The 24,963-nt window shown below is 51.2% G+C and overlaps 2 protein-coding genes across 5 annotated transcripts; both read left to right on the top strand.

Moving 5' to 3' along the window:
* The first annotated feature begins 3,278 nt into the window (after positions 1-3,278).
* On the top strand, positions 3,279-18,819 carry Nlrx1 (NLR family member X1). Of its 4 annotated transcripts, none has more exons than XM_075966236.1 (10): positions 3,279-3,375; positions 5,936-6,056; positions 6,569-6,638; positions 7,015-7,103; positions 7,597-8,216; positions 8,738-9,559; positions 14,444-15,039; positions 15,930-16,016; positions 17,093-17,344; positions 17,802-18,819. In XM_075966236.1, the coding sequence occupies exons 2-10, from the start codon at positions 5,987-5,989 to the stop codon at positions 18,121-18,123; spliced, it is 2,928 nt and encodes a 975-aa protein (XP_075822351.1). In that variant the 5' UTR covers positions 3,279-3,375; positions 5,936-5,986; the 3' UTR covers positions 18,124-18,819. The 4 variants fall into 4 exon arrangements, with proteins under 4 accessions (XP_075822351.1, XP_075822349.1, XP_075822350.1 ...); XM_075966234.1 differs by lacking the exon at positions 3,279-3,375 and adding an exon at positions 3,664-3,902; XM_075966235.1 differs by lacking the exon at positions 3,279-3,375 and having other exon boundaries at positions 3,664-6,056.
* A 1,138-nt stretch (positions 18,820-19,957) lies between these two features.
* Positions 19,958-24,521, top strand: Nherf4 (NHERF family PDZ scaffold protein 4). Its single transcript, XM_075966238.1, has 11 exons — positions 19,958-20,397; positions 20,766-20,793; positions 20,924-20,997; positions 21,309-21,520; positions 21,782-21,971; positions 22,061-22,197; positions 22,394-22,598; positions 22,824-23,020; positions 23,107-23,313; positions 23,440-23,640; positions 23,855-24,521. Exons 1-11 carry the CDS (start codon positions 20,337-20,339, stop codon positions 23,882-23,884), a joined length of 1,542 nt encoding a protein of 513 aa, XP_075822353.1. The 5' UTR covers positions 19,958-20,336; the 3' UTR covers positions 23,885-24,521.
* Positions 24,522-24,963: the final 442 nt, after the last annotated feature.

The following is a 24,963-nucleotide window of genomic DNA, read 5'->3' on the forward strand; positions in this document are numbered from 1 at the left end:
TACATCTGATATGTAACCCCAAAGGGGTCACGACCCACAGGTTGAGAACTACTGCCCAAGAGCCTCACCTGCCTCCAAGACGGGAGTGACAGGGACTCCATTGGGCTTACTCCGATTTTCTCTTTTCCTTTCCCTCTTCTTTCCTACTGGGTCACATATTCTGGAGCTGAGCCATCAGTAGCCAACGCTAGAGGTTTGGAGTGGGCATTTGTTCTGAGGGTCTTGAGGGCTGGCGGCCAATGGTCCAAGAAGCCGTGTGTTGTCTCCTCTTCTCTCTTGGGCCTGAGGCTTGAGGGTTGAAGGAAGGGACTGAGGCCAGCCTTGTCAGCCATCTGGGACAACACATTTGTGCCACAGGTGGACTAGGGTGGGACTATGACTGGTTGGGTACTCACTGTAGACAGATTAACTTTGTTTCTGATGAAGACTCGGAGGGAGAAGGAGAGGTGAGAATCAGACTTCTGGGTTGTTTAAGGGGGTGTTTACGAACCTTCTTCTTCCTGGGGTGATGCTGATCACTGGTTCCTTACAAGTTAAAGGCATGAAGAGCCTCCAGGCAGTTTTCCTGCCTCTCTCCCTTCTTCCTTTCCCTCCCTCCCTCTCTCTCTTTATTATTATTATTTGCTTATTTCTTTGAGACAGAGTCTCACTATATAATCCTGGCTGGCCTGAAGCTTGTTACATAGACCAGGTTAGCCTCAAATTCAGGGATTTGCCTAATTTGGCCTTCTGAGTACTAGGGTTAGAGGTGTGTGCCACCATACCCAGCTGCTTTTATTTCTGTCTAATATTAACTTTTATTGTTTATTTATTGATTCGTACACAGGATCTCTTGTAGCCAGGCTGGCCTTGAACTCATCACGTCCCTGCAGAGCTGGCCTAGACTTTCTGATCCTCTTGTATCTACCTGCCAGATGCTACACTTACAGGCATGTACACCTCATTCAGGCATTGCAAACCAAAGCCAGGGCTTCGTGCATACTAGACAAGCATTGTGCCCGATGGGCTACACTGCCAGGCTCCTGCCAGACCCTGTAGCCCAGGTTTCCCTTGAAATCAAAGCAGCCCTGTTGCCCTCAGTCTCCTAAGTGCTGGAATTACAGGAAGGAGCTGCCACCAGCTTTTCTTCAGATTCTTCCTTTACTGTTTCACTTTGTATTTGTTTATGTATTTGGCTGCAGGTTGAATCTAAGATCCTGTACTTTCCCGGGCCTTTTAAAATTGTTTTAAACTTTTGGACAAGGTCTCCCATTACCTAGGTTGGCTTGAAACCCACTCTGTAGCCTAGGCAGCTTGGATTTGTAACTCTTCTTCCTCAGCCTCCTAAATAGCTGGGATTGCAGGCTGTGGCCTCCAAGCCTTCTGCAGGTTCTTTTTTAAAATATAGTCTTCCCCAGGTGCTGTCCCGCCAGACAACTCCTGAATAATGACACAGAGACTTCTTATGAATTATGAAAGCTCAGCCTATAGCTCTTATCACATAAATTAACCCATTTATGCTAATCTGCGTTCTATCATATGCCGTTACCTCTCTTCCATCTTGTACCGCCTGTTTCTTCTCTGTGTCACCTGGCGTCTCCTGTGCACCTCCATTCCTTCTCCTCTTTCTTTCTCTCCCCAGAAATTCGGCCTAAACTTCCTGCCTAGTTATTGATAATTCAGCTTTTTATTACACCAGTCACAGCAAATACATCTTTACACCATGTACAAATATTCCACAACAGTGGTGGTGGTATACACTTTTAATATCAACACTCAGGAGGCAGACACAGACATATGTCTGGACCTGAAGCAGTTAGAAGTGACCCACAAACTCTCCAGACACTGTCACTCACCTGCTCTGCCTCCCCCTGGTTCCAGGTCCGCTGGTAATGGGTCTCTCTTCCGTGCCCACCTGGCAGGACTCAGAGACCATGTTCTCACCATGTGGCTTCTCTGTGCGAAGGGCTAGAGGGCAGAGTGGATCAGATGGTTTTCTGTGCCATGCACGGCTCTTGGAGCACCTGGTGCCCCATACTAAGGCCTGACAACAGAGGACATGCCCATAGCATGACTCACAGGCCTTCTGTCTGCAGAGGCCAGTCGAATTATATGTTATTAATAAAAGCCACACAGCTGTAATATCCACGGGGGAAGGGAGGAATGGCTTGCTCTGAGCAATGTCCATTAATTGTGGCCAGGTGACAGTTGGCTTCCCATGGCTAGGTTAAGCAGAGTAAAACTAGAGGAGGCCCCAGGCCCTTATTAAATGTCACCCCTGAGACCTATATCCACGGAGATGTTCATCCTCATTCAACCCCTCTGGAAGAACTTTTTATTATATTTTTAATATTAAAAAGTATGTAGGGTGTGTTTTGTTTGTGTGTATAACTGTGCACTACATACATGCAGTGTCCAAAGAAGCCAAGAAGGCGTCAGATCCACGGAGTTAGAGATGGTTGTGAGCTGCCACGTAGGTGACAGGAATTGAACTCAGGTCCTCTGGAAGAGCAGCCAGTGCTTGTAACTGCTGAGCCATCTCTCCAATCTTGGAAAGACTTCTTTTCAAATGCCCATTATGCCTTTCTGACATACTTTTTTTTTTTTTTTTGATTTTTCGAGACAGGGTTTCTCCGTAGTTTTTGGTTCCTGTCCTGGAACTAGCTCTTGTAGACCAGGCTGGCCTCGAACTCACAGCGATCCGCCTGCCTCTGCCTCCCGAGTGCTGGAATTAAAGGCGTGCGCCACCACCGCCCGGCTTCTGACATACTTTTTAACATCCAGCTCAGTCACAGTCTCTGCTAGAAGCAGGTAGTAACTTCCTCTTCCAGGCTTTCCTCATGGTTTGCCTCTGCCTTTGAAGAGCATTCTTTGTTAACATGGTTGGTCCCTGCACGACTTGTTCTGGTTGGTAACCCAGGGTTCAGTGCTGGCCCAGCACCACACATGGATGAATGGACAATCGCCCAGCTGAAAGAATCACCATTGCCTTCTGTTTCAATGGAGGGCAGACCACAAAAGCCTCTTCCCAGCCCTGCCCCGAGGAACCTTTCTCCAGAGTTCTCTATTTCATGTCTGTTCCCTGCACATCGCACACCCATGTTTGCATGTGGAGGCGTTCCTTGGCCGAAGGGGATGGGTGGCTCTGACATTCTAGTTACGCGAGCCTTGGGTGTTCCTTTGAATGGAAGGGATGAGGGTGGGGGTTTTTAGGGCCCGGAAGTCCCAGGGCTAAACCATGACTGGATGTCAGACAGGAAGAGCAGGTTGGAGTAGGAACTGTTTATCAGTCCCCAGTCTTCCTTCCTGGCCAAAGTTACCAGAGGTCCCCCCAGAGGTCTTGGGGCTGAATGACACAGAAAGGAGGCCCCAAGAAGGGTCCTCTTGTGCGTGGAGGTAAGCTACGATTGTGACCAGGAAGAGAGGTCAGGAGGCCCTGGGGATGAATATCTCAGAGTTTGGAAGGCTTAGACCCCGAGCTCTTGTTCTGACTCATCTACTTCCAAATGGGACAACCTGCGCTAGTCATTTCACCCTTCTGCGCTTCCGAGCTTTCATCTGTAAAATGGGCGTTATCAACAAATTCAAACTGGGAGGTGGAGATGAGATCATCGGTTGGGCCTGACGCTTGGGAACCTGCAGGGGGCAGTACGGGAACCCGGGTCCTAGGAGGGCCGGGTGGGGCCGGAGTCCTCCCCCGGTGCCGGTTCCTCGGGCCCCCTTCGGCTGGTCTCCGCTCTGGGCGCGTTTCGGTGCCTTCCTGGGCGGGATGCCAGAGTGGGCCGGGCTGCGCGCTGGCTGACTCGCGGAGGCGGGCTAGGCGCGCCGTGCAGAGCGAGCCGGGGACGCTGGGAGCCAGCGGGAGACGCCGGCTTCCACCCCTCCGGGCCGTGGCGACGGGCACCAGGGCCTGAGCAGCCTGGGTAAAGGCCTAGCTGGCTCGATCGCTCCTCCGGTCCCCGCTTGGGCGGCTGCGATGGGCCGGGGAAGCAAGAGTTGGGCTGCTGGGTCGCGGGAGCTGGCAAGTGGCATTGGGAGTTCTGCCGGAGCTTGGGCGCTGACTGTGGGCCTGCTGGCAGCTTCACTTTACTCCCTGAAGCCAAGTAGAAGTGGGAGAGCTGCTGGTGGGGGAGCTCTGCAACTTCTTGTTGCACCCCTACTTTTGATGAGTGTCATGGCAACTGTTTGGTTAGATAGTTATCCTAAACCCTGCGTGTCTTATCTTGACTCTGGAGCTGATGCCGATCTTGAGATATGCCAGGTTTTCAGGTCCTTTCTCTAGGCCCCGTGACTCTGCCCCCAGCCTAATTAACAGCCTAGCCAGCTCCTGCTCTGGCTAGCCCTAGTTACTCAATTCAGCACTTCCCAAGTTTGCCCCCTCTTTCAGCTCCAGTGTCAGTGAGGAAGGCAATGGGATAGGATCACAGGCATACCAAATGGCAAGGGATCCAGAAGATACCTGGGAAAGAGTACCTTCAGCAGAATCTTCAAAGTGTCTGGGATTCTGCTAAAGCAAAGTGTATGAACTGAGTTAGGGAGGTGAGAGCAAGAATCCGGTAGTCATGGAGGATGAGGAGTGGGCTGGCGGCAAACCTAGGAAAATAGCTTGTGTGGGCCTGGGATTTGTAGCTGTAAAATAGCATAAATGTAGGGTGTTGGTTTCTTCAGGGAATGAGGGGTCGGAACAGGCCAAGAGTGTGAAGGCCCAGAGACCTTGAGAAAGTGGGGTCCTGTAAGACTTGGAAGGATCCGAATAAGTTCTAGGATGATGATGGGCTGACACACAGCAGTAGGCAGGGAGCATCTGGAAGACTGTCTCCACTCCCAAAAGGAAAGCCAGGAAATACAGAGTATGAGTCCAGGGTTTGGAGGAGCTCTTGCAGTAAGTAACCGACATGGGGGCTGATGAGGCCAGGTTGGCCTGGGAGAAGTGTGAGCGCACGTCCTTAATCAAGCAGGAAGTTCATTCACACATTCATTCATTATTTATGCCAGCCTTAAAGGAGACTTACATAAAAGTCAGAAGATAGTGATAAAACCATTAAAACTCAGCTCAAATGACCTGATGGCTGGGGCACAAAGGCAGAAGGAAGTGAATAGTGATGACTGGGGGAACCTGGGCTCAGAAGAGGAGCTGGACTTGAGCACAATACCCCTGTCTGAGCTTGCCTGCAGCCAAGCCAAATAAAACCTACCAGCAGCTGATAGGACTGGAAGTCTGGACAAAGGCAGCTGCGAAACCTCAGCGGGGAGGCAGGAGGTGGTAGGAGATGAAATGGAATCTTTCAGGCTGGGATTATCCTTGCTGAGGAGAGCTAGAAGCCAGGCCAGCCTTTCAAACACGCTGATATCTGAGGACGGGCGCAGCCTCCCTTGGGAGATGGCCCCTTCTTAGATGCTAGGGGTAAGGGTTGGAGAGGGAGTGTGTGTGTGTGTGTGTGTGTGTGTGTGTGTGTGAGAGAGAGAGAGAGAGAGAGAGAGAGAGAGAGAGAGAGAGAGAGGAGGTGTGAGGGGCCACCTGGTGGTGATAGCCATACATTCATTGTTTTGTCTTTCAGTTTGCATTATTGGTTGTTCTTAAATTTTTCTTTCTCTCTTTTTCTTTATTTCTTCTTCTCCCTCCTCCCCTTACTTTTTGCTTTTCGAGACACTGTTTCTCTGTGTAGACCCGGCTGCCTTGGAACTCACTCTGTAGATTAAGCTGGCCTTGAACTCACAGAGATCCTCCTGCCTCTGCCTCCCTAGTGCTGGAATTAAAGGCATGTGCCACCACCGCCTGGCAAGTTTTTCTTTTATACATTTAATCATTTGTTTATTGTGTGGGGTGTGTACAAAGGTCAGAGGACAACTTTCTGGAGTATTTCTCTCCTTCTACCCAGTGTTCCTGGGATTGGTAATAGGAGCCTTTACTCAGTGAACCATCTTGCCAACCCCGTTCACACTATTCTTTTTGCAGGGGAACCAGAAAGAAGGCAGTTCTAATTGTTCCAGGCTCTGACTTTCTAGGATGAGGTGGGGCTGCCATTTGCCCAGGGCCTCTTGGGGCTCAGGTCTGGGAAGAACATCCCAGCTATCAGGTAAGCAGGAAACTCAGATTTGTTTTGACCCCTCCTTTCTGCTTTCAGGGTCCAGATGGTGTTTCCAAAAAAGGAGGGATCCAGACACGAGGTGCACTAGTCCTCGCTGTGTGATACTATAGCTGGCGTCCTTGGGCAGTCACCTCACCTCCCAGAGCCTCTTTTGCCCATCTTAAGACAAGGGTGCTGAGTGGGCCCCTTCTAACTGTATCAATCTGACTCTTCACCCAAGACGTTAGCTGCGTGTTGGCTGTGTACCAGACCGTGGATTAGGTTCTTGGTCTACAATTGTGAATAAAACCAGATGTGAGCCCTGTGCTCATGGAGGGGAAATGGATGATAATCAAATAATCATATGGCTAAATAGAAGATTATGTAATAACTGCTATTTAGAAATAGCACATGCTACTGTAAGAGCAAATCGGAGGGGATCTGATATCAGTGTTGGGGTGTGCATTAGTGGGGCGATGTGGATGGGATCTGCAGATGCCGCCTCTTTCTTCTCTCTGTAGATGAGCATATCTCCTTCCTGAGCCACTGGAGTTGGCCCTTTAGAGGGGTGCATCCCCTTGGGCCCGCTAGGTGAGACCTGGGTGTGTCGTACCTCAGAGCACAGACGGACATAGCTAGCTCAGGCAATGGGAACGGTCAGAATGTGCTGTCGTAATCCCCTGGGAGAGAGGGTGGGCAGGTAGGGAGGCAATGTCCCGGGCATTTAGAGGAAGCTGGCTTAGATCGGTTATGTAGGTACACATAACACTGGGGAGTGGGATAAGACTGGCTGAGGGCAGTCTATGTCCCGGGCAGGCAGCCATTAGGACTGGAGGCCAGGCCCCGATCCTAGGACAGGGTAAGAGTCAGGGTCTCAGCTTAGAAAGTGCAGTCTGGACTGGACTAAGCCTATGCCAGGGTTGAGCTCAGTTCTAAACTCCAGATCATTCCATGTCTTTGCTCGCAGGGCCTTTATCCGTCACCATGGAAACTCAGCAGACAGTGTTCCCCCTCCAGGGAGGCATGGACAGCTGTTCAAGAGCATCTCGGCTACTGGTAAAGAAGGGTTGTGGACAGGAGAGGGCCTGGAAGGAAGGGGAGGATGAGGAAGGCCAGAGGATCTATTATTGTCATCTACTGGTGACCCCTCCCTCCCTCCCTGTCTCCTTCCCTCCTGTCGTCTGTGCTTCACTGGGCCTGTGCACATGGGCCATACACAAAGCACTTACAGATACATCCTCTCCCTAACTTCAGCCAATCTTGGGTCCTGTAGCCAGGTTAAGACTATACAAAGAGAAAGTCAGGAAGCCAGTCAGCCCAGGCTCTGCGTAATTTATTCAGAGGCTCCCTATTTTCTATCATGAGGCTTCTAAACCTTCCGAGTAATCTGTTGGTTAAGGGAGTTCTGTGTGTCCATACTAAAATGGGTTCCTGTGTCCCTGAGCTCTGTTTTGACTCCCTACCCTGACCTACAAGCACCCTGGCTTGCCCGAAGAACTAGCATCTTCAGTCGCTTGTTTTGACCCATGCCCTTTGCTTTCTCATCCAGAAGCCATCCAAAGGCATCGCCGCAACCTCATGGAGTGGTTTAGCCGGTTGCCCAGAGAGGAGCGTCAGTTTGGACCGACTTTTGCTCTAGACACGGTCCATGTTGACCCTGTGATCCGCGAGAGCACCCCAGACGAGCTGCTTCGCCCATCCGCAGAGCTGGCCACAGGGCATCAACGAACCCAGGCTGGGCAGCCCCCACTGGTCCTGTCTCAGCTCTTTGACCCAGACGCCTGTGGGCGCCGCGTGCAGACAGTGGTGCTGTATGGGACCGTAGGTACCGGCAAGAGCACATTGGTACGCAAGATGGTCCTGGACTGGTGTTATGGAAGGCTGCCTGCCTTTGAGCTGCTCATCCCCTTTTCCTGTGAGGACTTGTCATCCCTGGGCTCCACCCCAGCTTCCTTGTGCCAACTTGTGACCCAGCGTTACACACCCCTGAAGGAGGTACTGCCCCTGATGACCGCTGCCGGATCCCGCCTGCTCTTTGTGCTCCATGGCCTGGAGCGTCTCAACCTTGACTTCCGGCTGGCAGGCACAGGGCTTTGTAATGACCCAGAGCAACCCGGGGCACCAGCTGCCATCATGGTCAACTTGCTCCGCAAATACATGCTTCCTGAGGTGGGTTGCCCTTTGCCACACCCTGCCACTGCTGCCCTTTAACCTGCTCCATAGGGAATTTTATGTTCTTGGTTTGTTGTGCAGGACAGTACCTAGGTTAGTTCACCCTTGGCCCCTCCACTTCCTAACTGTGTGAGCCTGAGCCGTCATTTACCTTCCCAAATGTCTGTCCTTTCCTTGTTCTGTATGGGTTACGTGGGATACCATATATTGAGCTTAGCCCAGTGCCTGGGGCCATAGTAGATAATCAGTAATTAATATTGATACTTTTTCTGGAAAGGTTCTCATTGTGTAATTCTGGCTGGCCTGGCACTCACTGTTTATACTAGGCTGACCTTTGACTCACAGAGATCCACCTGTCTCTGCCTACTGGGTGCTGGGATGAAAGACATGTCACTGTGTACAGAGCTGTGAGTTATAATGTTGATAATTATGGTCCCCTTCATTATTGGACAGTCCATTTTTAGGGGCTTGAACTATCAGGAAGTTTCTCTCATAACCTTTAACCCTATCCTTCTCAGGCCAGCATCCTGGTAACCACCCGGCCCTCGGCCATTGGCCGTATCCCTAGCAAGTATGTGGGCCGCTATGGTGAGATCTGTGGCTTCTCCGATACCAACCTGCAGAAGCTCTACTTCCAGCTTCGCCTTAACCAGCCCGATTGTGGATACGGTGCAGGGGGTGCAGGTGTCTCAGCCACACCGGCTCAGCGGGACAACCTGATTCAGATGCTGTCCCGAAACCTGGAGGGGCACCACCAGATTGCCGCTGCCTGCTTCCTGCCCTCCTATTGCTGGCTTGTGTGTGCAACCTTGCACTTCCTGCATGTTCCTACACCTGCTGGCCAGACCCTCACAAGTATTTATACCAGCTTCCTGCGTCTGAACTTCAGTGGGGAAACACTGGACAGCACCCACCCCTCCAATTTATCCCTGATGGCCTATGCAGCCCGAACTATGGGAAAGTTGGCCTATGAGGGAGTGTCATCCCGAAAGACCTACTTCTCTGAAGAGGATGTCCGTGGTTGCCTGGAAGCTGGCATCAAGACAGAGGAAGAATTCCAGCTGCTGCAGATCTTCAGACGAGATGCCCTGAGGTTTTTTCTAGCCCCGTGTGTGGAACCAGGACACCTGGGTGCCTTTGTATTCACTGTGCCCGCCATGCAGGAATACCTGGCTGCCCTCTACATTGTACTGGGCTTACGCAAGACGGCCCTGCAGCGAGTGGGCAAAGAAGTGGTTGAGTTTGCGGGCCGTGTTGGGGAGGATGTCAGCCTGGTACTGGGCATTGTGGCCAAGCTGCTGCCCCTGCGGATTCTGCCTCTGCTATTCAACTTGCTCAAGGTAAAGATCCCTGCCCACAAAACACACACCAACACACACACATACACATCAACACAAACCCAACACACATCCAATACCATCCAATACACACCTACCAACACACACACACACACACACACACACACACACACACACACACACACTCCTTGCTCCTTCCTCCCAGGATTCCGAACTGCCTCATGATCTTCTGTATGCACTTCCTGCTCTTCTCCCAGTGGGGAGGGGCTGCTTCTTTTATACATGGGAATCTTCTGGAAATTTGATTTTTAGTGGAATTAAGGTCTAAGGAATGGGGAGAAAAAAGCCGCAGTAAGGCTTAGGGAATAAGAGGGAAATTGAGGTTACAGGGACTTTTGAAACAATCCCATATGGATTCCTAACAAGGGTTTCTTTTCTTTTCTCTTCTCTTTCTTTCTTTCTTCCTTTCTTTCTTTCTTTCTTTCTTTCTTTCTTTCTTCCTTTCTTCCTTTCTTTCTTTCTTTCTTTCTTTCTTTCTTTCTTTCTTTCTTTCTTTCTTTCTTTCTTCCTGCTGCTGGGAGAGGTCATGGCACTCCAGTTTGCAGGCCCAGAAATGTCTTATTTTTCTTTTCTTTCAGTGGTGCTGGAGATTGAACCCAGGGCCTTGCAAGTGCTAGGCAGCATTTCCACCACCCAGCTACATCCTCAGTAACCCCAGGCCCAGAAACTCAATTGTGTCCGCTTCTTCAGAGGCGATTAGGCCCCAGGAGCAATGACTCATCCTAACTCAATCACGGAGACAGGTTTATAGAGCAGATGCCATTTATTCATCTGTACCGGGAGGATGAATGACATCGGTAATTGGTTTAGGACAGTCCACCCTGGCTGCCGGTCCACTCCAGAAACCAGCCAATAGGCCTGAGAGCGATGCCACAAGCCGGGCGGATATGGGATGTTCCTGGGGGGGGATGGTGGGAGCCGGTCTTGCTGACGTCTGCCAGATGCTTCACTGTTTCTTCCTTTGTTTGCAAATCAGCTCTAGAGGTCTGGAGAGGAGACACTGCTCCAATCTCTGTCTGTCTTGAAGACACTGGGCTGGAGAGATGGCTCAATGGTGAAAATGCTCGCAGTGCGAGCATGAGGATTCAGTTTGGATCTCCAGAACCCATGCAAGTGCTGAATGGTTGTGGTGGACCGCACAGAATTCCCCCTCCGAAGGCTGAGATACAGGGATCCCTAGAGCAAGCTGGAAAGTGAGCACTCAGTCTGATTGAGAGACCCTGCCCCCCAAAATAAGGTGAAAGGGTGATTGAGGATGATTCCTGGGGTTAGTCTTGGGCTTCTTCTACACACCATGCAGTCTCATCCTCCTCTACACACACACACGCAGTCTCATGCTCCTCTACACACACACACACACACACACAGTCTCACCCTCCTCTACACACACACACACACACACACACACACACACACACAGTCTCACCCTCCACACACACACACACACACACACACACACACACACACACACACAGTCTCACCCTCCTCTACACACACACATGCAGTCTCATGCTCCTCCACACACACACACACACACACACACACACACACACACACACACACAGTCTCACCCTCCTCTACACACACACATGCAGTCTCATGCTCCTCCACACACACACACACACACACACACACGCAGTCTCATCCTCCTCTACACACACACACACACACAGAGTCTCACCCTCCTCTACACACACACATGCAGTCTCATGCTCCTCCACACACACACACACACACACACACAGTCTCACCCTCCTCTACACACACACACACACACACACACACACACACAGTCTCACCCTCCTCTACACACACACATGCAGTCTCATGCTCCTACACACACACACACACACACACACACACACACACACACACACACGCAGTCTCATGCTCCTCCACACACACACACACACACACAGTCTCACCCTCCTCTACACACACACACACACACACACACACACACACACACACAGTCTCATGCTCCTCTACACACACACACACACACACAGTCTCACCCTCCTCTACACACACACACACACACACACACACACACACACACACACAGTCTCACAACCCTCCTCTTCTGAGCTGGGGGTTGGGCCCAGGACTCTCCACACCCCTGGCAATGCTCTATCACTGAACTGCATCCTCAGTCCTCTTCATGATGGTCCTATTGATTCATCTTCACACAATGATATTCTCTGGTCTTGTTCCCGGATCAAGATTGAGTACTGTCACTTCTGTGGCAAGAATCTCACATTTGGAAAATGAACAATAAACTGGTCGGTGGCACCACACACCTTTAATCCCAGCACTTGGGAGGCAGAGGTAGGCAGATCTCTGAGTTTGAGACCAGCGTGGTCTATAGAGTGAGTTCCTGGACAGCCAGAGCTACACAGAGAAACCCTGTCTTGAAAAACCCCCACAAAGCAAAAAATAAAAAGAAAGAAAGAAAAGAAGAAGGAAGGAAGGAAGGAAGGAAGGAAGGAAGGAAGGAAGGAAGGAAGAAGGAAGGAAAATGATGAACAATAGTGGAGACTACCAAACAGCCTCATGTTTCTTTGCCAGCATGGGAGGTGACATAGCAACCCTCCCCACATGTCATTCATTTCTCTCCCAAATATTTCAGTACTTGCTGTGCACTGGGCAATGTGTTAGGTTTGTTGGAGAAATCAATGACTTTGCAGGTTCCTGCCTTTTCTGATTTTTATAGACCAAACACAAAAGTCAACATGCCTACATAACGAAAGATGATAAATGCCTGTAAGAAAAGTTCTGATGGTCTAAGAGAGATAAACGGACCTGGTTTGAGCAGTCAGGAAAACCTTCTGGAAGAGCATTTAAACCGATTTCTGTAGGATTAGTCGAGAGGACAATTGGGGTGGGAGGAACTCTAGCAAGCAGCGTCATGGAGACGCTGAAAAAGGGGGAGCCTCCACACTGTGGGGGAGCCTCCGCACTGTGGGGAGCCTCCGCACTGTGGGGAGCCTCCGCACCCGCACCACACCGTGGGAGAGGGAGCAGGGGTGGAGGCTCAGGATGACAGCACTGAGGTTGGCAGGGACGATCACCCAGGACCATGAATCAGCAGCAGCCACATCAATCATGGTTGCTGGGATGATCCGGATGATGACAGTGTTGATATATTCTTAACACCCAGCCTACTCTCCAACAGCGTGGCTTAACATTCAGCCCCTTGCATCTGCTGTCTGTGTATGCATTCTGCTGCAGATTGCAAGTGTTTGGACAAGATATAGTGGCGTGTGTTTGTGATCCTAGAACTTGGGAGGTGGAGGCAGGAGGATCAGTAATTCAAAGGCATCTTCAGCTATATAGAGATTCCAGGTCTAGCCTGGGACACAAGATCCCATCTCAAGAAGAAGACAAGAAGAAGATGGGGAGGAGGAGGAGGAAGAACAGGAGCAGGAGCAAGAAAATATTTGACTATCAGGGCCTAGTAGCACCTGCCTCTACTCCCAGTACCCTGGAAGCTAAATGAGGAGGACCTGGAGGTCAGGGCTAGTGTGGACTCCAACAGTAAGAGCCTGTCTTTGTTGTTTTTTTTTTAAATTAAGACTGTATTTCTCTGTGCAACCTTGGCACTGGAACTTGCTCTGTAGACCAGGCTGGCCTTGAATTCAGAGGCCCACCTGCCTTTGTCTTCTGAGTGCTGGGAGTAAAAGTGTGTGCCACCACCACTGGGCAAGAGCATGTCTTAAAAAAAAAAAAAAGGTAGAAGAAACATTTGAAAAAAGATTGTAGAGCGTTGGCGAAATGGCTCAGCCCTGGAGAGGACCTGAGTTCAGTTCCCAGAATCCATATAACTCCAGGTCTGGGGAGGCCAAGCCTCCTCTGGTCTCTTCAGGCATCTGCATTCATGTGCACGTACCTACGTGCATATATATAATTGAAAATAAAATGAATCTTTAAAAAAAATGCAAGGGATGGGTCGAGGCAGATGACTCCCTGGTTACGAGTACTTGTTCTTGCAGAGGACCTGGGATCCATTTCCAGCACCCATATGGTAGCTTGCAACCATCCATAATTGCAGTTCCAGAGGATCCAATGCCCTCTTCTGCCCTCCACAGGCAGTAGACATACACGTGGTGCAAAACAGACCTGCAGGCAAAACACTCATGCACATAAAATAAAAAATAAAACAACTTTAAAATGCAGCTGGGGACTGTGGCTCCACAATCGAGCATGTGCTCAACATGTGTGAAGCCCTGGCTCAATCCTCTGCCCGCACAAGAAGTACCTGTATTAAACATATATAGGTCTTTTTCAACACAATGTAGTGCTGTTTATTTAGCATAAATAATTACCACATAATCATGCTATATTTAGCATTTACAATGTGTTAAGTGTTATAAATAATCCAGAGATTATTTGATATAGTTAGGTGTGCATAGACTATATATAAATACTAGTTTTACATAAGGGGCTTGGGTATCCTGACACATCTAATATCCACGAGCTATCCAGAACTGACCCCCTGTGGAGGTACAACTGCAAGTATTCCTTCTTCCCCACCACCTCCTGGACTGGGAAATGAATGGGTGCTTGGGGAAAAGAAGAAGGTCCCTAATTTCTGGAGTGCATGAAACATGTGTTTGAGAGATGACCCTAGAAAAGTCCATTTGGGGCCACATTATGAAAAGTTTCCTATTCCAGACTAAATGTTTGGAGTTTGCCTCCCAACCAGTAGGGAGCCATAGAAGGTGTCAGAGAAGGAGAAATAGTGTCACCTGGCCAATGGCGTTGTGAGTTTGAGGGACGATCCCAAGGTTAGAACAGCTGGAGGGAGCTGATCGGATGTGTGGAATCCGTGGTTAACCCACACCCCCTCCCATGCTTCTTTTCCAGGTGTTTCCACGAGTGTTTGGGCGCATGGTGAGTAAGAGTCGGGAGGCGGTGGCGCAGGCCATGGTGCTGGAGATGTTCCGGGAGGAGGATTACTACAATGATGATGTGCTGGACCAGATGGGTGCCAGCATCCTGGGTGTGGAGGGCCCCCGGCGTCACCCAGACGAGCCCCCTGAGGATGAAGTCTTTGAGCTCTTTCCCATGTTCATGGGGGGACTTCTCTCGGCCCACAATCGGGCGGTGCTGGCTCAGCTTGGCTGCCCCATCAAGAACCTGGATGCCCTGGAGAACGCCCAGGCCATCAAGAAGAAACTGGGGAAGATGGGTAGGCAGGTGCTGCCCCCCTCCGAGCTTCTGGACCATCTCTTCTTTCACTATGAGTTCCAGAACCAGCGCTTCTCAGCTGAGGTGCTCGGCTCCCTGCGCCAGCTCAATTTAGCAGGCGTACGCATGACGCCGCTCAAGTGCACAGTGGTGGCCGCAGTACTGGGAAGTGGAAAGCATCTGCTGGATGAGGTGAACTTGGCTTCCTGCCAGCTGGATTCTGCTGGCCTACAGACTCTCATGCCTGTCTTCCTGCGGGCCAGGAAACTGGGGTGAGGACTAATCCTTAGGTGCATGAAGGGAAGAAGGGGTTGGATAAGTAGCTGGGCAGAGAAGGTGCTAGGGAGCCCAAAGGAATGAAGAAAGGCCAGGGGACGTGTATGAGTTTGCTTTCTGTTGCTATCACAACACCCAAGGCTAGGCCTAATCCCAGCATTTAAAAGACTGAGGCAGGAGGAGTACTGTGAGTTTGAGTTCAGCTTGAGCTACAATGGCTGGAGAGATAGTTTACTGACTGCTCTTCCAGAGGTCCTGAGTTCAATTGCCAGCAACCACATGGTGGCTCACAACCATCTGTAGTGGTATCTGATACCCTCTTCTGGAGAAGAGGTGTACATGCAGATAGAACACTCAGGCATACATAAAATAAATACATAAGTCTTAACAAAAGACTTTGTCTCAAGGAGGAGAGAGGAGTTTATAGTTTTGGAGGCTGAAAGGTTCATCTTCTCATGAAGACCCCCGAGGCTGCGTTTCAACATGGCAGAAGAACAGAGAAGGAAACAGCTGTGTGTGGAGAAGGCCAGGAACATGAAGGAGGCTTGCTGGACAACCACCCACCCTGGGTGGGAACCAGTGCCCTCCAAGTTCAGCCAATCTGCTCCACAAGCAGATCAACTACTTGATCCTCAAACCAGGCTCTGTCTCTCAAGGCCCTACCTTCCTGCAGTACTACCATAGACCTCCACTCATGGCCCTCGACAGAGCGGACCACAGCAGAGTGGGATGGAGGTGTGGGCAGAGCGACAGGAGCAGCGTGAGGGAAGAAAGGTTTTGATGGCAGGAAGCAGGCTGGTGAGGGAGAGGCACGGTCCATAGGAGGACTCTGTGCTGAACGGCTTTTTCTGTCTCTCGCCTCCCCTCTGGCCACCTTCCCTTCCAGATTGCAGCTCAATGGCCTGGGCCCCGAGGCCTGCAGGGACCTCCGAGACCTGCTGCTTCACAGCCAATGCCAGATCACCACTCTGCGGTGAGTGTCCTAGTGGGGGCCTGGTGGAAGGCCTCGGACATGATGAGCACCCTGCCCTGTCTCTAGAAAAGAGGTTATCTGGGCCCTGGTTAGCTTCCTGCCCAGGTCCATTACAAGCAACAAAAAGGAGCAAGGTGGTAGCACACGCCTTTAACCCCAGCTCTCGGGAGGCAGAGACAGGCAGATCTCTGAGTTCAAAGCCAGCCTGTTCATCAGAACAAGTTCTTGCAGGGTCTACAGGACAGTCAGGACTCTGTCCCTCAAAAAGAAAGAGTAATATAAAGAAAGGAGCAAGGAAGACACCAGGAGTGGGTGTTGAGAAAGCCTTTCTCCTGGCTAATATTAGCCTCGGGGACAGGAAAGCTGCAGTAATTCCTGGGCCAGTTGCCTGGCAACAGAGTCACTGTTCCCTGCAGACTCACCATCCCGCTGGATACTCTCTAGTTGCTTCCAAGTTGTTGGCTGATTTCCTAGGAGCCCAGATGCCTGGGGGTCCTGGTTCCTGATTAGAATCAGGAGAGGTGGGCAAGGAAGAAGAAAGGCTGGCTGAAGGGGACCCCTGGTGAGCTGGCTCAGAGGGTAGAAGTGGCTGCTGCCAAGCCTGACAAACTGAGTTTAATTCCCAGGACCCACAAGTTGCTTGGAAGGAAAGAACCAGTTCTTGCAAGCTGTTCTCTGGCCTCCATAGCCTCCTCCCTCACTTCACCCTCACAGGCAAACATGCACCATTAAATGTGGTTTTTAATGGGGGGGGGGGGAGGAAAGATGATGGAATTAGATACATGGAAGACCAAAGGCTGGGGAGGCAGTAAAGGAAGGTGTAAGAAGGGCACTGATAAGGAAAGAAGAGGGGAGGAAGTCAGGAAGCAAGAGAAATAGAAAGGAGGGGGAAGGGAAGCCTGCTTCCCCTCACTCCCCCTCCTGGGTAGGGGCCATTCCTCATTTCACCGCCCCTTCTTCAGGGCCCCATTTCTGCGTCTCCAACCCACATGTGCCCCCCTTTGGCCAAAGTCCTAACACCCACCTCGGGTATCTACAATGCTTTACCCCCACCCTTGCCTTGCTTGTGGCCGTAGGCTGTCCAACAACCCACTGACAGCAGCAGGGGTTGCCTTACTGATGGAGGGGCTAGCGGGAAACACCTCGCTGACACACCTGTCCCTGCTACACACGGACCTCGGAGATGAGGGGCTGGAGCTGCTGGCTGCCCAACTGGACCGCAACAGGCAACTGCAGGAACTGAACGTGGCCTACAACGGTGCTGGGGACGCAGCAGCTCTGGCCTTGGCAAAGGCCGCTAGGGAGCACCCATCTCTGGAGCTGCTGCAGTAAGTCTTGGCTGGTCTCCTGCCCCCAGACCCCAACCCCGCTTTCCCCTCTTCTCACTATGTTCTTCCTACCCAGGGAGTGCTCTGAACCCAAGCCTGCCATCTGTGTTACCTTTCTTATCCTGGTTTACCCAGTGCCAAGCCAGTCCTCTGATTCCCTACCACCATTTCTCCCAGGGACTGCTGTCCCTGGTCACACTTAATGTTTCCATCGGTTTCTACCTCTGTCTCTGGCTTACTGAAGATTCTTTTTGTGATGCTAGGGAGTGAACCTAGGGATTTGTGCACACTAAGCACTCTACCACCTAAGCTAAGTCCTCAGCTCTTGTTGCAGATGCTTGGCCCCTCCCACTCGCCAGCCTAAAGGGAATTATAAGGCTTCCTGGTTCTCTCTCTATCCACCTTGGGCCTTCTCAAAACCCCGATGAATGACATCCTTCCAACTCTTTCCCACCAGCCTCTACTTCAATGAGCTGAGTTCAGAGGGTCGCCAGGTCCTGCGGGACTTGGGGGGCTCGGGCGAAGGTGGTGCCCGGGTTGTGGCCTCGCTGACAGAAGGAGCGGCGGTGTCTGAGTACTGGTCAGTGATCCTTAGTGAAGTTCAGCGCAACCTCAACAGCTGGGACCCGGCCCGAGTCCAGAGCCATCTCAAGCTATTGCTTCGGGATCTGGAAGATAGTCGGGGCGCCACCCTTAATCCTTGGCGCAAGGCTCAGCTGCTTCGAGTGGAAGGCGAGGTCAAGACCCTTCTGGAGCAGCTGGGAGACTCTGGATGCTGAAACAGTGACAGCTGTGACCTAGCTGTGGGACCACTGGACCCAAACCCTTCCCTCTGTGGCTTCCTGGCATGCACAACTCCTTCCAGAGAGATCTGCAGTTAAAGCAATTGACACAACTGTGCTGCCCCAACTCACAGATCCAGCCAGGACCCCAAGCTAGACTTCCCATGGTCAAAGGTCAAATGTGGTGAACTGATGCTTGGTCTTGGATATCGAGCATGTCACTTTTTTTTTAACAGAGTTTCTCTGTGTAAAGTCCTGGCTATCCAGAACTGCTTGGTAGACCAGGCTGGCCTCGAACTCACTTAGATCCTCCTGCCTCTGCCTCCCAAGCGCTGGGATTAAAGGTGTGCGCCACCACCGACCAGCGTCACTTCTTCTTTTTTTCTAGAAGGACTAAGAAGAATATGACACATGAGTGGCCAAATTGCCCTGTGTCCCCACCATCGATCTTGTCTCTCCTTCCTCTGATTGTGTTACCAAGAGGCACACCTCTCATGTTTGCTATGCTGGGGGATCCCAGCTGTACTAGATGACTTCCCATTCCTGCCTTATGCTCACTTCTGGACACAAAATGCCCTCACACTGGTGCTTTTTCCAGCCTTGTGTCCCCTGAGCAACATAGGTATCGACGGCTCCAAGGCCACTAGGGATAAGTGTGCTCACCTTGCTGCTATTAAAAAACTGTGTGTCTTCCACTCCCTGTGATCCCCTGTTCCTTGCCAAGAAAAGGTTAGTCTGGTTTACCTTCTATTAAGTTCCTGGCCTCTAGACTCAGAGGCAGTAGTATTGATGGAGTTTAAGTACTGATGCCTGGGCTCTGGCAGCCCTAACAAGCTGAGCTCTGCCACTAATCTTCGATAAACTATTTAAAAAGAGAATACTGAAAAAATAGAGAAAGGCCAGAGAGAAGGTTCAGCAGGTTGACAACTCTTGCTGCTCCTCCAGAGGGCAGGAGTTGCATTCCCAGCCACCACATGGTGGGGGAGCTCACAACCACTTGTAACTCCAGCTGCAGAGAATCCAACACCCTCTCCTGGCCTCTGGGTGACCCTCTCACTTTCTCTCTCCCTCTCACACCACACACACACCCATACACACACACACACACACACACACACACACACACACACACAAATAATTTTTTTTTTTTGAGACAGGGTTTCTTTGTGTATCCCTGGCTGGCTTGGAATTCAACTCCATAGACCAGACTGATCTCAATTAGAGATTTATCTGCCTCTGTCTCCTCAGTGCTGGGATTAAAGGCATGAGCCACTACCTCCTGGCTATAAATACATATATTTAATTTAGAAAAGTGGCCAGGCAGTGGTGGTGCACACCTTTAAACCCAGCACTCAGGAGGCAGAGGCAGGTGGATATCTGTGAGTTCAAGGCTAGCCAGGTCCTCAGAGCTAGTTCCAGCACAGCCACGGCTATTACACAGAGAAACCCTGTCTCAAAAGAAGGAAACAAACAAAGAATCTTAGAAAAGTGGAGAAAGGAGATTTTTCTCAGGTGGCCACGTCAGGAAGAGGAACAAATAAAGAGGTCCAAGGGACACCTCCTCCACCCCTTAACTCACCTTTCAGGATCCTGACCTGGAATTTAGGTTCAAATACAGTGAGAACAAGAGGTTTGTGTACAAAACAGTCGTGTCAGACTGTGATCTCCAACCACAATAAACAACTCTACTCCAGTTTGTCCTACGCGGTGGTTTGACAAATTGTCAGAACTGTGTGATAAGTTCTGGCTGGCATCAGGGAGGGCTTTGTCTTTTTCTCTTTCCTCAGCTTCAGAATCCTGGAGAAATTCCAGTTCTTTGGGATCCACTGTTTGAATAGCCTGATAGCCAAAGGGAGAGGCACCAATACCTTTAGATAATTTTGTTGCTGGAATGGCTGCGTGTAAGACCCTGGGCTAAGGTTGTCCGGGCTGGGCCTTAGCTTTCCTATCACCCTTTTTGTTTTTACCGCCCCCAGCTTGGAATTTCAATGACCAGTGAGCTACTATTTTTCTGGGCATAAGAACAGCTGTGTCAGTTAGAGGCTCGGTCCAGAAAGGTAGGGCCCAGGACTGAGGGCAGAAGAAACGTAGACACACACTTTCCAGAGAATAAGTCCCTTTGCTGTTAACCATTACCCCATTGCTTCCTTGCAGCGTCTTCAAGGAGGCGTGACTCAGGAGGGGGCAGGTGGGAGGGTCAGCTGGTTATAATGAACCTTGTCCCTACTCTTAAGTCCTGGGTCACTGATCCAACTATGGAGGCAACTGCAGGTAGGAGGGGAGATATCCTTGAAAGGGGACTCTGGGGCAGCGGCAGAGGGCACAGATTTGGAATCTTTGGGTCTAGGACACACTTGGTATTGGGGTTTGTAGCTCTGAGGCAAACAGACAGAACGAAAGAGGAATGAAGTGAGCGTGTGTGCCTACCTTCCTGGTCCACACCCTGTGCTGATAGGCTTAGATTTACGTGCCAAAGAACTGGGAAGAGAAATAAAGGAGAATCAACAGCCCTGTGTGTGAAGATAGCGGAGCAGAATGAGAGGGTTTGGGGGTTCTCCTAAGCCCTTTCAGGTTCTTGTCATGGAAGTCCCATCCTGGGGAGGAATGTGTCTCTACTCTTACTCCTCTTTGTCCAGCAGATCTTCGAGACACGGCCATGTTAACTCTGTAAGTAGTGTGAGGGTTGAAGAAGAATTGGAGGGGGAGGGTCTCAATTGTCCATCAGCACCTCCAGTAGGACCTGGGACCCCAGTCCAGCTACACACGTCTCTTACGTGCCTCTCTTGCCTCCTTACAGGAAGTTTAAATTTAATCCAAGGCTGGGCATTGACAATCCTGTCCTCTCCCTGGCTGAAGACCAGGCTCAGTCTGGTAACCTCCTCACCCCTGGCAACGATTACCTTTCCCTAGAGACATTACAGTGCCACACAGCCTCCTGTCTCCTTGGTAACCGCTAGCTGACTCCCTCTGATATCAGCAACTGAGCGGAGGTAGAGGGGGCAGCTCTCCCTTGGCTTTAGTCACCTGGCCCATGCAGCGTCCATTCAGCTATAAAGTCCAGGCTTTCCCTGGCTGGAAGCTGCCCAGTCCTGACAGGAGGCAGAGGCTACCAGTCATTTGATGGTCCTGTCCTTGAACTGTGCCCCCCTCCTTTCTGGCTACCTACCCACCTCCTCCTCCAGATCCCTGGAACCTGCAACGGCCTCGCTTCTGTCTGCTGAGCAGAGAGGAGCAGAAGAACTTTGGGTTCCATCTGCTGTACCAACTGGGCAAGACTGACCATGTGGTGTACAGGGTGGATCCAGGCTCCTCTGCCCAGCGCCACGGTCTCCGGGAAGGAGACCGGATCCTAGCGGTGAACAATAACATTGTGGACCATGAGGACTACGCCATGGTGAGGCTGGCCCGGGACTCCTTGTGGAACGAAGGAACATTCCATAGCACTTCTGAGAGGAAGAGGAGTCTGACATTTGCCTGGGCACTCTAATGCGTGGGCCAAGCCTCACTCCTAGACCCCATGACTTAGAGGTGCCCAACTAGAAAGATTTGATAAAGGCACCTACAGAGCTGGTTTCTACAGTGAAAATACAAGTTCTAATGGGTCCTGGGATTTCACCAGGGGGCGAACCTCTCTCACTCCCGTGTCCTTTCATAGGTAGTGCGCCACATCCGGGCTAGCGGTCCCCGGGTATTGCTGACAGTCTTGGCACAGCACGTGCATGACGTGGTACGCGCTCAGCAGGGGAGCGATGCCTTCCTTTGTCCTACCCTAGGATCGGCAGTCAGGCCCCGATTGTGCCATGTAGTAAAAGATGAAGGTGGCTTTGGCTTCAGCATCACCCATGGTGAGCTTAAAGCCCGAGATTGGACAATCAGGGATGGGAAACCCAGCCTCTGCATGCAGCAGGCTGGAAGTTCCTTTGTCCGCCTTTAGGATGTCGGGGTTCTTTCTGGCTGGTTCTCAGTTCTGGAGGAGCCGCTGAGAGGGCAGGGGTGCCCCCTGGGGCCCGGCTGCTAGAAGTGAATGGGGTCAGTGTGGAGAAGTTCACTTCCAGCCAGCTCAGTAGGAAGGTAGGGTTTCCTGCAATGGCTTTCTACCTGAACCCCACCTCCTGACCTGAGGGTCGGTCTGTCACCCCTCTTTTATTCTCTATAGTTTGTGAGAGGCCCGTCCTCATCCTTGGGTGTGGGAGGAGGTGCTGAGGGGATCTGTCTCTCCATCCCCATGCTGATGGCCAGTGCTTAAACTCTTGCTGGGTCCCCACAGCTTTGGCAGAGTGGCGATCAGGTGACTCTGCTGGTGGCAGCGCCGGAGGTTGAGGAACGGTGTCGTCAACTGGGAATGCCTCTTGCTGCACCCCTGGCAGAGGGCTGGGCACTGCCCGCCAAGCCCCGGTGTCTAAACATAGAGAAAGGGCCTCAAGGCTTTGGCTTTCTGCTCCGGGAGGAGAAGGGCCTGGACGGTTGCCTCGGTGAGTGGCAGCCCCAGGGGTGGGTAGGAACTGGGCCTTAGGATGGTCATACATACCCAATTGCACACTTCTCAGTGATCATGAGAGGTGCCCCAGTCTGAGCCACAGCCCTTGGGCATCCTCTCATGTACTATGGGGTTAGTCCATGGGAGAGCATGGGGGTGAGTCAAGGAGGAGCAGGGATATGTCCATGTCACATATGTCTAGCATATGTCTATGTCCTAGGGCAGTTCTTATGGGAAGTGGACCCAGGACTGCCAGCTGACAAGGCTGGCATGAAGGCTGGGGACCGCCTGGTGGCTGTGGCTGGGGAAAGCGTGGATGGGCTGTGCCATGAGGAGACAGTGTCCAGGATCCGAGCGCAGGGCTCTCGCGTCTCCCTCATTGTCGTCGATCCTGAGGCTGACCGCTTCTTCAACATGGTGCGCAAGTGACAGGGTTAGGGGGCAGGTGGGAATGGAGCAAGGCTCAAGTGCCACAGGTTTGCTCTGTCTGCCCCCCACCCCAGGTACGGCTGTCTCCCCTCCTCTTCTTGGAGAACACAGAGAATGCTGCCTCCCCTCTGGCAGAAACCAAGGACTCCGCAGCTGAAGACATAGTTGAGCCTTCTAGCCCTGTCGGTTCCCGCCAATGCTTCTTGTATCCTGGGCCCGGAGGTGGCTATGGATTCAAGCTCTGCTGTGTGGCCAGTAGGCCTTGTCTCTTCATTTCCCAGGTGACTGATGTCCCATGCGCCTTGGAATCTTTCCATCATCTACCACCTACCTTCCTTTGCCTGCCTGCATGCCCAGCCTTAGAACACATGACAAATGCTTCCGTGTGTTCCCCCGTACACTGCCAGGTGACCCCAGGAGGCTCAGCTGCCCGAGCAGGGCTGCAAATGGGAGATGCAGTTTTGGAGGTGAATGGATGTCCTGTGGGTTCAGACAACGACCTGAATAGGCTTCAGCAACTGACTGAGGCTGAGCCACCCCTCTGCTTGAAGCTGGCAGCTAGGGATCCGCAGGACTTGGAAGCCTGGATCTCCTCGGAGTCCGGAAAGGTGAAATCAAAGAGACAGATGGAACTATGAGAAGGGCAGAGAGGAGGGTTGCTGGGTAGAGCTGAGAGGGGTATGCAAGAGGGAACTGTAGGTCATAGGAGGTGGGACACAAGGATCCTGAAGCAAGTCCCATTCCTGAACCGGCCGAGCATTTTGGGGTAGGAAAATAAACTCTTCCGGTCCCAGACTGACTCTGTCCTTCCTTTTTGTGTAGAACTGGACCCTGCCTTCAGAGCTGCTATAGGATACCCCTGCTTGGCACAGATTTGCCTAGTGGCTTTCCTACCCTTGCTCTGCACCCTGAGGTGGCAGAAGCCAGGAATGGTCTCTCCAAGCAGGAAGCAGGAGCTGGAGGATTCAGATACCACGGATCGCAGGACTTCCAGGGTCTTCTTCCATTCTCGTGAGCCTACCTCCAGCAGAGGGGTGTAGGCAGAGACCTCAGGCAGGCTCATGAGGGAGCCCAAGTCTCCACAGGATGTTATGGAGAAGTTTTGAGGACCTGTGCTGCAAATATGAATTTCTGCTCAAGAAAGTGATGCTGTGGAGCCTTTTAGCATCAAAGCCACCGAGAACTCAGGCTAACTATGATTCTAGGGTTATACGGCACGAGGATTTGGAGATCAGCCATATTTTCCTTCTGTGGACACCTTAGAAACTTGGGAGCTGGTTCCTGGCCACTGGAATGTCCTGTTACTGTCTTTCCCAGTGGGCTGGTGAGATGGCTCAGTTGGTAAAGGGGCTTGCTGCCAAGCCTGACAACCTGAGTTCGATCCCCAGAACCCCATGGTAGAAGGAGAGAACCATTTCCAGGAAGTTGCCCTTGAGCCTCCATATGAGCACTTTAGTATGCCACTGTCCAAATAAATAAGTAAATATATATATATATATGCACACTTATGCAGTCTTTCCATATAAATCTGGCTTTGTGTTTTTGTTGGTGAGGATAAACCAAGGTAGTTTAAAGGAACCAAAAGTGTTCCAGGCCTAAGGGAATGGGATCTAGTTAGTTTCTATAGGAGAGGCTTTAGAACTCTGTCCATTTCTTTTTCTTTCTTTTTTCTTTTGTTCTTTCTTTCCTTTTTTTTTTTTTTGAGACAAGCTTTCTCTGTGAAACAGTCCTGGCTATCCTGGAACTCACTCTGTAGACCAGGCTGGCCTCAAACTCACAGAGACCCACCTGCTTCTTTCTCCCAAGTAGGGATTAAAGGTGTGCACCACCACACAGCCTTTTTTTTTTTAAAATAAAATAACAGATTTATTTATGTATTTTATGTATATGGATACTTTGTCTGCACGTACATCTGCATACCAGAAGAGGGC

This window comes from Microtus pennsylvanicus, chromosome 3, assembly GCF_037038515.1.
Source record: "Microtus pennsylvanicus isolate mMicPen1 chromosome 3, mMicPen1.hap1, whole genome shotgun sequence".
NCBI classification, from domain to species: Eukaryota; Metazoa; Chordata; class Mammalia; order Rodentia; family Cricetidae; genus Microtus; species Microtus pennsylvanicus.

What these genes read in the sequence shown, in the direction of transcription:
- Nlrx1 (XM_075966236.1), top strand. Translation starts at nt 5,987, where the DNA reads ATGAGGTGGGGCTGCCATTTGCCCAGGGCCTCTTGGGGCTCAGGTCTG. An exon ending in CATCCCCTTGGGCCCGCTAG is followed by an intron (nt 6,639 to 7,014) that starts GTGAGACCTGGG and finishes CTTTGCTCGCAG; the next exon opens with GGCCTTTATCCGTCACCATG. An exon ending in CCATCTCTGGAGCTGCTGCA is followed by an intron (nt 17,345 to 17,801) that starts GTAAGTCTTGGC and finishes CTTTCCCACCAG; the next exon opens with CCTCTACTTCAATGAGCTGA.
- Nherf4 (XM_075966238.1), top strand. Translation starts at nt 20,337, where the DNA reads ATGAACCTTGTCCCTACTCTTAAGTCCTGGGTCACTGATCCAACTATG. An exon ending in TGGCTTCAGCATCACCCATG is followed by an intron (nt 21,972 to 22,060) that starts GTGAGCTTAAAG and finishes GTCCGCCTTTAG; the next exon opens with GATGTCGGGGTTCTTTCTGG. An exon ending in CCAGCCAGCTCAGTAGGAAG is followed by an intron (nt 22,198 to 22,393) that starts GTAGGGTTTCCT and finishes GGGTCCCCACAG; the next exon opens with CTTTGGCAGAGTGGCGATCA.